Raw genomic sequence first — 15,880 nt, 5'->3', positions numbered from 1 at the left:
CCAACAGAAGGTCCATACACCTTCATGCAGGATGGGGCACCTTGCCACCGGGTTAAATCAATGATAAAATTTTTGTCTAACAAAAATCTGCCTTTGCTCCCCTGGCCTGGAAATTCTCCGGACCTTAATCCTATAGAAAACGTATGGAGCATGTTAAAAAATAAGGTATACTCATTTCCAAATCCGACAGTAGACTGTCTAAAAAAAAATATTCAAAAAATTTGGTCAGAAGACGAAGAAATAAAAAACATGATAAAACAGTGCATTTTAAGTATGCCAAAAAGAATTGAGGCAGTTATTTCTGCCAAAGGTGGAAATACTAAATACTAACTATATTTATATGAAAATATATGCATAATTTAAGCGTAATAAAGTGTTCATGTGTAAATAAAATTCAATGTTGTTTTATTCAAGGTTTTCTCTGAGTTATTCCTGTTTGAATTGAGAAATTGCGCGAAATTCTGCGTGGCCCTAATTCATTGAGTAGATACTGTATTGTTTAAAAAAATAGAAAAGCATAATATAAAACATATATGCCTCCTTACGTGTTGGCAAAAGGTAATAGATAATTGAGTTTGATACACATAAAAGCTAATGTTTATTTTTTAATAAAGGAATATTTTCAGATGCAGGAGATATATGCCTAAAATTTGGTACATAATTTTTTATTTCATGGGTTAGTGTGTGAGTATCATGATAAATTATTCTGTGCATGATTTTAGAAGAGTCTCTTAATTCCTGAAGTGTTTTATTATCATCAAAGAGCTGTGTCTTTCCAAATAAGTTTGGGGTTTTTGGATATAAATCATCGCCTGAAACAATAGGGTATTTATAAAGTTAGGAAGGAAGTTCTGTGAAATCATTCAAATAAATAATTTATTTTCTTAGATTCTTTTAAAGCAATAGATGAAAAAAACATATTTTTACCTGGCAAAATGATAACAACACCATCTTTTGCTACTTGATAGTAGGGAAAAAATAATTCACAACCATAAATGCTTCTTGAAATTGCAAACTCTTGCAGTTTATCAATATCATCATGTTGCTCTAATCTAGAGAGCTCATACCACTGGGGAGTCGGTAATATCAACTTCCTTGCTTTGAAAGATTCAAGTACCTTGTCCGGTGTTGACCACTGAAAACATTTAAAAACAAAAAACTCCATTAATTATGTACAAATGATGTAAACATATTTTGTTTTTTTTTTGTCAATCCGGACCAATTTAAATACACATGAACATGTGTATTTAAATTGGTTAAATTAAATTTAAACCGAACGGTTTCCAAACAAATTATTCACAACACTATGAAAATTTAGAAATAAAAGTAAAATAATAAACAATAGATTAAGAACATACAAACCCAATACTCTGCAACTTCTTTTCCATCAATTATTACAGGAGGTTTTGTGTTGAAAAATGTTAGAAAAAAAACTGAATTGAATCTATGAGAAGTTACTTTTATAGGTGTTAACCAATTACTCCATAAATGCAATGCCCAGATATCTGGGTAACAATCCAGGGACTGGCATAGTGATAAAAAATTTAGAGGATCTTGATGCACCTGAAAAGTAAATTGGTAAGCTTGGACATACACAGAAATAATTTATACATTTTAAAATTAATTATAGGTGAAAAAGAATATCAGGTACTTTTTTTTGCCAATGTTGAACATCGAAATCCATTAAATATGATGATGAATCATTATTGCTGGTGGAATTCCTTCCTTTGCATATAAGAACTCCTAGTTCTTCAAATGTTTCTCTTATAGCTGTTATCCTTAGAGCTAAATGTCTGTAATATTGTAATGGAATGAGGATATAATACGTAGATATTGTTGTAGTAACAATGACAAAATATGAAGTACATATATTATTTTATGTATTTTGAATACCAAATAATGCTAGTTTTTGAATAAATTAAGAAAATGAAGTACTTTATTATTTTTAATTAAATTTATTTTAGGACCACAAAGTTGGTATATTTTTATTAAGTAATCTGGTGTTTTAAAAAACAAACATTTGCTGGGATTAGAGGAACAGATTTATTTCAAATAGCTTTGCAGGTTTAATGACTGATAGAGATGAATATTTGCATTGATTGCAATTATGTGTGTGAGAAACATTGTGTATGAATGTTTAATTTCAAACAATTTCACATCAAAACGAGAGTTTAAAGTCATCTGATTTCATAGTCATAGTTTTAATGGAAATGCTAGTAAAAATCAACTTACTTCAAATTAGGGTCACTTTCATGTTGAAATATAAGTGAAGTTGATGTATTTGGTATTTGAAATTGTTTGAATCTATCTTCAGTAATACCGAAGGACTTAAAGTGTCTTAGCCAACTGTTATCGGAATCAGATTCATCAATTGCACCTCCGGGAAAAACGATTGTGCTAGGTAAAAACCCAGATTTATCACTCCTCTTTTGAAATAGGATTTCATATCTGTTTATGTTTTTCTTAGCATTCCTAAGTATATCGCACCTTGATAAAGCTATCACACTTGCTGATTCTTTCCAATGCTTCAAACTAGAACGCATTTTTTTATCAGAAGCAGTTTATATGTTAATATTGATAATTGATCTTTTAGGAAAACTTTAAATGACTGAAACGATGCGATTCATAAAAAATATTATTACGACTACGTATTTCAATAAATACGTATTTACAAGGTTAAGGAGACAATATAATTCTATTTCAGAAATGAAATGAAATTTATGAATATGTTAAGAGAATAGTGGAAAAATAAAACAGAAACGAAATGTCAATGTCAAAAGTCAAAAGCATATTATACAAATGTCAAAGTCCGATCATAGACAAAACGTGTATGTAAACCAAATGCAGACAGTTTTACATTATGTCTATGATAAGAAGCCAAAAACGTGACGTACTTACTGGATACAAATATAGGTGCGGAAAATACGCTTGGCGACAAATACAAATCAGTAAAGCTCTCACACCTGTATATAATGATTATTACGAGATGTTCATGAATGTGGTCAGTAAAATGTCAATGTTTACCTCACCAAATATAAGAAATTATGATCATTGATTGAATGTACAAACTTTAATTCTGTGAAATTCGACAACCTGGGAATTACAATATTTCAGTTAGGAGTTGGTTTAGCTTTTTCATATCGTCATAGCTTTTTCATTTAGTCAACCAATACTAACAAAATTAATAAATTTAGCATAAGTAAGTAATACGATGAATTTGAAGTAGAAGCTTAAATTAAAGTAAAGTAAGTTTTTAAAATTGATATTGTAATTGTTTATATATTATTTACAGTACATCATAAAATTAAATTACAATGGGCATACTATTGGATAGTGAATTATAATTTTGTCAGTTGATTTTTTTAGATAAAGTGAATTAAATTTGGCATAAGTCCATTAACTGGAGAAAGTTGACACTGTACAGGAGAAAAGTTTTTTAATTGATTTTTAATAGTGTGTAAATCATATATTTCCATTCGATGTGTTACTTTTGCTGTATTCTGAAGCTCTTCAATGCTATAATTTCCAATGCTTACTACGTCTTGCTTTTCGAAATCTGGTTTATCCGGATATAATTCGTCTCCTAGAAATAAATTAAATTCTGTTAGTTATAAAACACACTTGTAAAATTATACTTATTTGTGTAAATTTTGCACATTTCTCATTATCTCGCATTCAACGAACACGAAATATCCCGACATGTTAATTAGGGAATAAAATAATTTAAAATATGTATCTACTTTATACTATAGTATGGTATTATAGATATATGTAAATAAATAATACTGATTACGAAGAAAAATTATTTCATTCATTCAACCAAATTAGTCGAGATAAACTGATCTGACACATTATTGGATCTGGGTTTATTTAAAAAAAGGAGTAAATGTAAAATCCATTAAAGAATATATTATTAATGAAAACTTATCTAAACTTATCTTAACTAACTAACTAACTAACCATCACGCCGCTTCCCCGCAGGGGTAGGCAGAGAGAATCGAACGCCACACCATTCTGTCTTTGCAAACATTCTTTGCCTCTTCTACATTCATGCATCTCCTCATACATACCCAACGATTATTACGACTCCTGACCCAGCCGCTTTCAAGTATTTGACATACCTGATTGTGCCAAGTTTTCCTCGGTCGTCCTCTGCTTCTTTTCCCAACTACATTCGCCTCATAAATTTGTTTAACCGTTCTTTCTTCACTCATACGCTCCACATGTCCAAACCATCTCAACACACCTTTCTTAATTTTATCGATAATGCTTATCTCAGCCTTACATTCTTTCCTTATTTCATCATTCGAACATCTATCAAACATCGTTTTGCCACACATTCGTCTGAAGGATCGCATTTCGACTGCATTCAGTCTGCTTTCATCCTTCTTTTGCCAACTCCATGCTTCGCTTCCATACATAAGGGTTGGAACCAGAACTCCATTGTGTACTGCCAGTTTAGCTTCCGCTGATAGATTTTTATTTGCTAAAACTGATTTTAGTCCACCATTCACTCTGTTCCCAACATCTAAATCTAAATTTTGTCAATATAAATATAAATGTTTAAATATACAACATTAATAAATGATAAAAAACGCAAAATTTAAATTTAAGGATTAATCCTATCGAGAAATTTGTTAAAATTAAATTAAATACCACCTGGGAAAATTGCAATATGTCCACTGCCTTTCTTAGGATTTATGAGTATTGGATATATTTGATCACACCCCAGAGAGCTTCTCAATGACGCGTATTTTAAAAGTTTGTTTATATCCTTTTGATGAAATAATCGACAGATTTCGTAGAATTGTGGAGGTGGAAGAGTAAGTTTTTTTGATGTAAATTTTTCCATGACATCTTCAGGTGAACCCCACTGAAAATAATAATTACGATGAAAAATACGAAAACCGCTGCGCCACCAGGGCTGGGATTACAGTGAAAAGCAACGCTTTATCTACGTAGTGTAGATAACTTTAACTACACTCCTGGACTTTTATTACTAAAGACTTTGTAATTTTGAAATCGGTTATCCATCACCATCGGCAGAAAGTTAGTGATACTGAAAAGACAATTTATGAATTTTGTTATATAATAGTAAAAAAATAATTATTTAGTTTTTTCACTTTATTTTACATGACCACGAACCGGGTTACGTCGAATCCCGGTCATTGGTACTGACCAGTTTGGTTTTATTTGTAAAAGTAAAGTGAAAAAATAAACTATAAAGTAGTTGTTTTATTATATTAAATTCCGTTTCTGGAATATATAATCCCGAACAAGCGTGGATGATTTTTTGAAATCATTAATTGTAAATATAATATGCACCATACAGTCCTAAAATGGAAATGAGAAAGACTGATAAAATTATAAATTGATAATTGTTATTGGCAAAATAAGATCTTTCCGTAAAATTTGACAGATGGAAATTAATATAAAATTTGATTTTGGTTTATAATTTTGCACCGGATTTAAATTCATAATTCAACAACAATAAACAAACGATATAGGATACAGATACCATAAAAGTGATCGCTCTGTTAACTTCTCAACCCAGCCTGGTAATACGATTACAGCATTTGATGAATTTCCTTCATCAAATTAAACATTAAATTTTGGCCTACTTACTGCCAATAAAGTTTTTCACAAACGTGTTCACCGTAGGCATTTTGGTACAAAACTATGCCTTTACCTACAAACTGTCACTTGTAAAATATCCTCCTGATTCGGAATATTCCCCTAAAAAGGTTGAGGAAATTCCAATGCATCCAAGATGAAAACGAGTGTAAAATAAAAATTGAAATTTGGAGAAACTTACCCAGACTCGCGTCACTTCAGTATTTTCGGCGTTGACTGGCGGTACGGAGTCGAAACCAGTAATGAAAAACAAAGTGTCAAATCTTTGCGAGGCATATCCTATGGGAGTTAGCCAGTTACTCCACAAAAATAAGGAACAAATGTCGGGATAGCAGTCCAAGTGCTGACACAGAGTCAAGAATTCTCTTGGATCTTTGTGCACCTATAAAAAACGAACAATGTAATTTATAAAAAAAAACACGAGGGATGCATTTTTGAAATGGACCAGTCCATCGATTGCGGTTTTGAGTAAATGAGGATAGCGAATGGATAACGAGAGAATGACTAAGAAAATATGTGGCAAATGTAAGCGGGAAAACAGAACGAGGATGACCGAAAAAGACGATCAGATCAATCAGAAATTAAAATCTGGTGGTGTCAAAAGTCTGCGTAATCTTAGGGCATGTATGACTAGATATATGGATGTGAAGGAGGCGAGGAGTGTATGTCAGGACAGAAGAGTGCGGCGTTCCATCCTTTCTGCCTACCCCTGCGGGGAAACGGCGTTATGGTTGTAGTAGAAGTAGTAGGAATTATTGTTCCTTCTTTATTTTACATATATGCAAAATATAATAAAGTTAATTATTATATTTGCCTTGAGCAGAATGAAAAAAATACTTGCCTTGGTTTGCCAATATTTTATGTCGAAGTCTGTTATGAAGGATGCGCATTTATTTTTGTTCAATGGTTCCTCGTGATTTTGCTTGCAAATAAGTATACCCAATTCTTCAAATGTTTCCCTGATTGCTGTAATCCTCAAGCAAACATGTCTAAAACAAACGCAGCAATGAAAAATACCAAAAATAAATCACTAAAACGAATTCATACAAAGGTTTTGAAATCTAGATATATGAAATTCGCAATATTGTGAGTTTATTGTGTACAGACTTTTGTACATATATATAGCATATTATTGAATTTGATGCATGAGGGACTGTTATTAAGGTTTTTTATAGATATCTCAATAGACACAAAGTAATTTAAAAAAAAGTAGCATGGAAGTCTGAGCATTTACAGAGTTTACTGCTTGGTTTATGCTATCACTTTGTATCGTATGTAACATATTAGTTCGAAAGGTCATTTGTTAAATTAAAATAAAAGAGGTGGATATTATTGATGGATGTGTAATTTTCGAAATATTTCACTTACAATGTATCGATGAATTTAAAAAATCCTTCTTTTTGACCAGTTTTTTAATATTATAAATATGTAAAAAACAGTTTTTCAGTATTATAAATACGTTCAAACCCTCGTAAGCAAATGTAAATGATTCCATGTTAAATGTATTCCATGGGTAAAGAAGTTTTAATTTTTTTTAAGAAACATTGATGTTCAAACATAAGCATTACCTTCTTCTAAACCATGTGTAAAGGCAATGTACCTCAGGTTCAATTGCGGGCATTCAGCATACCTCTATCATACATATAAGCAATCAACTTCTATCCTATTCCTTTAGTGAAATATTTATCAACCCAAAAACAGCATTAAAACAAAACAAAAATGTTAACATGTTTATCTCGAATAGACAATTTTTAACTCGTGGCTTGTTGCCTACGTATATTTCTTAAATTTCACCAAAATAAATAAAATTGTCTCATACTGTCAATGCTCTCAGAAAGCTGTCAGACTTTCATATTTTCTTCTCAAAAACCTTCTCGGGATTTTTGGAGATAACAAAAAAAAAGTTGTCTTGTTTATTAAATATTTAAAAGCAAGTTTAATTAATTTCTTGTTTCATAGTTAAAAAAAAAACAATTATTAAACATAAAAAACTAATAAAATAGAACAGCATTGTAACATCTTTGAACAAAAATAAATCGTTCTAATTTCTCACCTAATGACAGGATCTTCCACACCCTGGAGAATTGGAGGCACCAATGTATTTTTTGAATAAAAGTGCCTAAAATCGTCTTTTTTCAATCCAAAGGACTTAAAGTGATTGAACCAATCATTTCCTGAATCACATTCCTCGACTGCCCCCCCAGGGAATACGATGGTGCTAGGTAAAAAATCCGATTTATTACTTCGTTCCTGAAGAAGGACTGTGTAATCGGTTGTTTTATTGCTGTGCAATTTGTTCAACCCGTTTTTTGCGAGTGCTATTATACTTGCCGACTCCCTCCACAACTTCGGATTCGGTCGCATTTTCACCTGGAGCAAACAAAACCATCATAGAAACAGTACAACATTTTGAGTGTGTCCAAATACTTGTTCACAAATCTGGATTATCAAGTTTTATTATTAAGTTATTTTTTACATTATTTTTTGACATCTCAACACAGATGAAGAAGAATATGGATCGCATACTGTGTTACGAGTTTGATGAATATACGAGTATCAAGAAGTTTCAAGAATTTGAGTAGTGTGGGTATCATGGGTAGAATTGGTAAATATTACACGTGTGTAAAGTGATAATTTAAACCAGCCTATGACGGTTGTAAGCCCTGTAAATGCCCAGACTTCCATATTCTTCTTCATCTATGTTTAAATGTGTAAAATAACGTAAAAAAGAAACAGTACCTAGTTTGTTTTATTGTATTATTACTTTTCATGTTTTTCAAGTAATTGCCTAATAAAACTATTTTACGTCAAAATTAGTCGATAATTGATAATTATTTGTATAATAATGTAGGTAAATCATAGTAGTTATTAGAGTTTTCATGGTAAGTTATTATTATTTATAGTTATAATTAATTAGTTTATAACACTAGGGTTGAACGCAGATTTAGTAACATAAAAGTTTAGACAAAAAGAAATTAAGTTCAGTAAAATAAAAAATAAAGTTCATTTCAATATAATTTTGAAAAAATGAGATTCCGAAAGGCTTTAATGAAATATTTCCATGTATCTATTTTCAATAATTCCTTTGAAATATTTAAACACAAGTATACGAAAAATGTCATATAATTTATATCTGGCATAACATAATGTTCTCTGTGCAGATTGAAAGTAGTAAAAATGCCTACCTTTTGTGGTATCCTAATATAAAAAAATAATATACAAAGGATGTATAGTATAAAATAAAAGTGTTATTTATTTTAAAGTATTGTTTTTATATAGTTTTTATTACTTATTATAAATTCCGATTTCAGTTACCCTTTTTTGACTCATGACATAAAATTATTTATGTTTGGCATAGTAAATTATCACTTTAACTCTGTAGGAACGATAAAATTTGATAAGATATACGTACTGAGAAAAAAGTTTACATTATTCTACATCATAAATCATATTCCAAAAAAATATGCTTTTATACCAAAATATTATCAGCTTTATTTTTAAGGATCACTTTTATCTATACCATTTAAATTCTAAATAAAAGAAAATCAAATAAATATGCAATTAGTTACATGATATTGGTACATATTACACGTGGGATATAAACTCACGTGCTTTCTTATAACAGTAATTAATAAATATTATTTAAAAACATTTCCACAGGGAAATCATAAAACATTGATTTTTTGTTTGTAAACACTCACACTATAAACTAAACATGATAAAACATTTTACTAACCCTCGCACTATTTTTTTTAATTAATCGCTGTGAAATTTTACGGCTGACAATGAAGATAAGAAACGCTTGTGTGTATGCACTGAATTCCGGTATGTGTAGTATTATATAATTATATTCTCAGTGCTACTAGGTGTAATGTGGTCTGTAGTTTATATGATACTAGAGAAGTAGAGAATACTTAATTGAATGATAGTTTGGATTCCTGGGTCTAGCCCACAGTGTATGTACATGTGTATGTACATACATTGTACGATTATATTCACACAATTTAAATCAATTGACGAGGCAATAATAAAATCATAAATAACGTATCTTGATACAGTAGACATGTTATAAACTATTCATCAAAATATATTTATTAATTAAAGCAACCGATTAATTACATTAAATATATAATAAGCACAAAACAAAATAAACAAAAGTGAAAATTGATCACAACAAATACATATTGAAATATCATTAGACACGTTCGTAGTTTCGCCAAAAGAGACTTTCAGTTATAATAACTGTGACTACTGCTATGGAAAGTATCTAATTTAATTAGCCTTGTTTTTGTTTGATTGTGTATTTGGACAACATTTATTTGGTACAACAAGTATTTGGACACACTTAAAATATTATTAATAAAAAAACATAGTAAATAATCAATTTATGTGCAATTAATCCGAAAAAATCATTGTCTCGGTAACGTTATGAAATCAGTAAATTTAACTAGATAGAATTAACGTAGTGTAGATACATATAATATTTTAAGGTTTAGAAGTAAACTTTTATTCCTAATGATTTTGAAATAATGATCGATAACTTTGTGGTATGATAGTAAAACACTCTCCTTATCATCCATTGTTCACTTTGTGTAATACTACTTTTATCAACACTTATTCGTGACTACCGGTTTCGGGAAACCATTCATTACATCATCGGGTAATTAAAAAATTATTTAAAATGAACTTACTTGTTTATTGTAAGTATTATTATTTAAAATAAATTTTTGTCATGATTAAACGTCTCGCTCCATTGAGAAAACAAACAGAACTGTTGTTCAATCTGTTCAATTAAGGGACACATACATTAATATAAATATCCACTGTATAAAGATACCTATACATAAAACAACAATTATGAATGCTTATTTCGGCATTCTTTAGTGGACTTTCCCCGCCTGATATTGGCTTCAGTACTAACGTTTAAAAATACCTCTCAAATGACTTAATATTATCAGTATCTATTTAAAATTATCTGTAGATAATAAAATAAATAAATTCCAAAAATATCCATGTGATTTAATAGTTGTATTCAGTACGTCAATTGTATTATTGTGCGAATTCCTAAAATTAAAATAACGATTATTCTAACGTAAAGAAATACTTGCAAACGAATTCATGAACTGTCATTTAATGCTAACCATCTTTCATACAAAAGTGTTGCATGATGGCTGTCATTGTAAGAAGTAATTTCATTTTTTTAGTCAGGAATTGAAAAAACCAAACTTCAATGAACTCTGGCCGTGCTTAAAGTGACGTAATCTTAAACCCTGTATAAGAAAGTCTTATATGCGTTTTCTTTGAAAATCTTATTGATACGATGAATATCAGTCGCCATATTGAAAAGATATATCGTTTTCAAACACATGGAATATAGGGCGACGGTAGTTTACTATTCAAATTTAGATTTTAAATTGATGAGGGTAATATACAAGGGCTGAGGATCCCCTTAATATCTTTTTCGGTGTGAACGTTTCATTACTAAACATTAAGGTATAGAAGAAACGAATAAATAAAATAAAACTAGTAAAAAAATAGCTTCACAAAATACGTGCTAATAACAATAACAAATTATGTGCGGTTTTTGTTTTCTGAAGGAATTAAAAAGAAAAAGATGTGCACAGAAACAAACTTAAAATCACTAAGATTTTAAGTTTGTTTCTACACGATTTAAATCAAAACAAAACATAAGATTTAATTGTTTTTTTTTTGTGACAGTTGTTTTTTGTTAAAAGGGAAACTGGGTCAAAAAGCAAAATATACTTAGGTACGTTTAAAGTACAAATCTGTAAAACTGGCAACACAGCTAGATTTTCTTATTACAATACCTATACCAAAATAAAATAACCTTTTTACTTTGGATCGTGCAAACGATGGACACTGTGCTGACGTTCCAAGTGCATTTAAGAAAAATACATTCACTAGAAAACAAGTGATTTAGAAGAACCATTTCCTTTACAATTTGTTTTAAATTTTCTTCTACAAACGATCAACTATTTTTTATTGAAGTGAAACTTTTTTAGGCGCGGTTGGACAGGTTGGCAAACAAAAAAGAGAAACGTTTCCTCTTCTTACAAACTTACAGAAACAAATAACGGTGCAGGTAAGAAATATATAAAGAATAGAAATTTGGTTATAAAAAAAGTAATAACAATTAATAGGAAATAAAAAATAAATTAGAAGTAAAAATTTAAGGTGAAGTTAAACTATGCTACATAAGGTACAAAATTCAAGACTAACAGATTGGTGAAATCAATTTCAAATTGATTTCACCAATCTCGTAATAGACCTCTTGTATTTTTCCATGCCATCATTAAAAATGTCAATGATGACATTATCAGTATTTTTTAAATTATTATACGACCTAATTAAAATATATTTTTGTAATTAAATTCCACGTAACCATTTTCTAATCCTGAAATAATTAAATCGTCAACAAATCCAAAGAGAGCAATGTATAAAATCAACTGTTTCTAGAACCTAAAAAGTTCCTGTTTTCAAAACTTCTAACGCGCGAGAGTCTCAGGATTATATATTTTTTAATGAAATTAATTTGGGTGAAATTTAAATATTGTCGTGAGCCACCACTGATCTATATGTACGCGGTAGTAACTCAAATTGTTATGAGTGACAGGAACCAGGATGAATTTGAGAAGGAACAACGTATTTCCCTTTTCCTTTTGGGACGCAGAATGTTGGTCTGCGTAATCAAATCTCCCCAAGCATACATGCTTCCTACAGGAGCCGCAAAAAGGAGGAAAACTTCCTTTTCCCAGGACGAAAAATGAACGGTTTGATTTATCGAGACTGTCAGATTCGAATAGTGACAAGCGTCAAAGTAAAAGTGGTGTTTGTTTGGGAGAGAATCGATTCCACCGGAGGGAAAATATGGAAACTAGGCGACTGGGCCTAACTGCACGGTGTTACATTCAGATTGGAATTTGATAATGTAATAATAATAATAATACTAATAACAATAATAATAATTTAGAATAATGAATGTAGCGTTCTTTTCATAAAAAAATTACCACAAGGGTGTTTCACTGTAATTGAATTACATTTTTTGACATCTCAACATAGATGAAGAAGAATATAAAAGTCTGGGCATTTACAGGATTTCCGACCGTCATAGGCTGGTTTGAATTATCACTTTACACACGGGTAACATTCTTCCCATGATTGACAATCACGCTACTCAATTTTCGGAACCCCTAGATATATTGATCAAACTCGTGACACAGTTCGTGTCAGTTCACTACCGACATCTATGATGGAATAGGGAAAGCTTAAGTAAGTGAGTAAATCTCATAAATTTTTATTTATTTTAACATACCTAATTTCTGATAAACTCTGAATTAAACTTAAAATTTATTGACATTGGGTTTTTGACACATATTTTAAAGTTATTTTAAGAACAATTTTTCTGCAACATCGGCTTCTGACTGCAATAGGAAAACATGAATTAGATTTTGCGGTTCTCAATTTTGCGATGGGAATAGTCTCAAGAATATAAAAGCTTTCGTATTGTTTATTTCAGCATTCTATGAGGTACTTACAAATATATGGTCTTCGTTCCTTTACCCATTGATAGGTCTCAAAATTATCGTATTTCTACATTTCTATTTCTGTATTTCTGCCAAAATAATTTGTGTTTGTAATCTTTGAGTCAAATTTAACTTATCCAGGAAAATTTTGACAAAACCGAATATCGACCTAATTTCAAATAGGTAGGTACGAATATCATAACGTATAATTTGTATTTTTTAATCTAGGAAGCACTGGTAGAAAGTAACATACTACGTATTTTTCTGACATTCGAAATTTAATTTGTTCATTCGAAACTCTTTCGTTGCTGTGAAAAAAGCGGGAAATGCCGTTTGCTACATAAGTACCTATGTTTGTTACATTGTAATGGGTAGATTGGTATTTTTTTGTAACGTGTGCGATCTGAATTCTAAATTGTATGACGTTATTCCCATAGAACGATATTTTGTGAAGGGGCTTATCCAGCCCCTAGCTTGAGCGGAGTTCTATAGTAACGAAATTTGTCTTTAAGTTGAAATATACCCTCGTACTTAGGATGCCAGGTTGAAAAATCGACTGTGAATACGATAATGAGAGGACGAGCACGTCTCTTGTCCTAAACCGTTTCCAGCGAACTGCAGCTACATTTGTAATAAAGAAAGTATGATAAATAGGAGTTGCTGATTAAAACTTGTGTATTTTTTAAATTTTATTTAAATGTTGACAATTTCATAGTATCTTCATGCCAGCACCACGTTTCATCGTTTAATAATAACACAATTAAAATAATAAATCACCCCGCTGTTAAAATATAGTTACGCACTTTTTCAAAAGAATTGAATGGTCCAAAATTAAAAATATTAAAAAATACAGACGCCTCCAAAGTTTTTTGTTATAAAAAACTAGCGAAAAATCAGTAATAAATTTAAAAAATAATTTTTGTCATTGAAAACAGAAATCTACAATACTATATTCGAGTCAAAAATATTGCTTCGAACTCGCACGCAAATAAATAAAATATGTTCAGAATATGGGACAGAATAGAAAACGTGTAAAATGATCACTTGAGTCAGCCGATGACGTGTCGTAAGCTCTGTAAAAGAAATTCTTTCTTCATATTTCCCAATCATAAATATAAAAAAAAATACATAGCTTTTCCACTTTTATTTTAAAAAAATATAAAAGCTATGTAATTGTTGTTTTAAATTGTTATAAAATGTCGTTCCTGTCGTTCTTGAGTGTTTTTCGCAAAACTTTGTGGCACATTTTATAAACTTTATAAAATAAAACAACTTTGTTTTTAAACACTTTTTTTCTCCAACTGGTTCCGACAAGAACCTTGTCATCATCCGGGTAAGACATGTATATGTTTAACCCTGATGGAGAAATCGGTTGGAAAAAAAAGTACCAATAAAAAAGTAGTTAAAATCAATTTTTTTTTTTTGTAAAGTTTGCAAATCATAAATTCTCATTAATTTCTTTGTCTCTGTGAAACTGTAAAAACTGTAACATACTGTGATTTTTTAAATATTCTACTACATTCAAGGTGTTTTTATTGTTTTTCTTTGAATTGTGATATTATGTTTCAATTTCGCAACAATTATTCATACGAGTATATTATAATTTATTTATTCTGACTTGCGCCTGTTTATCTTTGGGTATATAGTTGCCAACTTTCTAAACTATTTCATTAACCTATTACGTACGTTGTTTGTTTTATCAGTAAGATATCACATGATTTTATCTCATTGGCACTCAAAGTTACATAGGCAAAGCGTGATATTCAAGTTATCAATACTTATTTAAATTCATAACAACTACATATTGATTATATAATTATTTAATATTTTTCAACAGACTATTATTGGTTTGAGACTTTATCATTAATACTATCGCATGCATACATATAGTATCGTATTTGGCTTATATTTTTAAAGATTTGAGTACAGTGGAACCTTTCGTAACGAGCAAAAAAAAAGTTAGAAAATTGTTTATGTAACGAGCGACATTTCGCATAATGAGTTACAGAGAAAGGTCAAGTCCCCGTTTCACGGCATTAACTTGTGAACCGGGACTTCTGCGCAAGTCAAAACACAAATGTTTCGCTCAACGAGTAAGATTCTGTAACGAATTATGAATTGTGCTCGTTATAAGAGGTTCCACCGTATTTTGAAAGCGGAATCGATACAAATGTTGAATAGTTAAGTTAAACGATAATAAACAATTGTAGGTTGGTATTTGTTTTTTCCCTAATAAAGGTATGTACGATTCTTCCCGAATTATTTTACAGACTATGTGACGCCTGAAAGCGTGATTTTATGTTTTTATTAATTTGACTCGTATTTTATTTACAATATTTTGAGCATGTCCAAAACTTTGTTCACAAATCTGGGTTTGTCCACTAAGGAGTTACAACATTTTGAGTGTGTCCAAATATTTGTTCACAAATTCTGGATTATCTCCAATTACAGGAGTTATTTTCGTATTATTGTTTGACATCTCATCGAAGATGAACAAGAATGTCATATGACGGTCGTCAGCTCCGTAAATGCTCAGACTTCCACATTCTTCTTCATCTTTGATGAGATGTCAAAAAATAATACACTGAGGAGTTATTTGTATTAAGATCTCAACATAGATGAAAAAGAAATGAAGATTATCCAAATTTTTTTCATCTATGTTGAGATCTATGCAGAACGTTTTTAAAGTTTAAAAATATAAT

The 15,880-nt window shown here is 30.3% G+C and overlaps 2 protein-coding genes across 2 annotated transcripts; both read right to left on the bottom strand.

Moving 5' to 3' along the window:
- Positions 1–569: 569 nt before the first annotated feature.
- Positions 570–2,788, bottom strand: LOC148313960 (acyl-coenzyme A diphosphatase NUDT19-like). Its single transcript, XM_088277511.1, has 5 exons — positions 2,233–2,788; positions 1,652–1,793; positions 1,363–1,563; positions 928–1,135; positions 570–812 (listed from the first exon to the last, which is right to left on the bottom strand). The coding sequence occupies exons 1-5, from the start codon at positions 2,541–2,543 to the stop codon at positions 592–594; spliced, it is 1,083 nt and encodes a 360-aa protein (XP_088133637.1). The 5' UTR covers positions 2,544–2,788; the 3' UTR covers positions 570–591.
- Positions 2,789–3,250: 462 nt separating this feature from the next.
- LOC148313959 (acyl-coenzyme A diphosphatase NUDT19-like) lies at positions 3,251–9,531 on the bottom strand. Its single transcript, XM_088270976.1, has 6 exons — positions 9,371–9,531; positions 7,688–8,004; positions 6,476–6,623; positions 5,816–6,016; positions 4,660–4,873; positions 3,251–3,583 (listed from the first exon to the last, which is right to left on the bottom strand). The coding sequence occupies exons 2-6, from the start codon at positions 7,996–7,998 to the stop codon at positions 3,363–3,365; spliced, it is 1,095 nt and encodes a 364-aa protein (XP_088127102.1). The 5' UTR covers positions 7,999–8,004; positions 9,371–9,531; the 3' UTR covers positions 3,251–3,362.
- Positions 9,532–15,880: the final 6,349 nt, after the last annotated feature.

This window comes from Brachycentrus maculatus, unplaced genomic scaffold, assembly GCF_059751285.1.
Source record: "Brachycentrus maculatus isolate JH-2025_06_01 unplaced genomic scaffold, ASM5975128v1 h1tg000004l, whole genome shotgun sequence".
Lineage (NCBI taxonomy): Eukaryota > Metazoa > Arthropoda > Insecta > Trichoptera > Brachycentridae > Brachycentrus > Brachycentrus maculatus.
The sequence above is the reverse complement of the archived record's forward strand: the minus strand, read 5'-3'. Positions and strand labels throughout refer to the sequence as shown.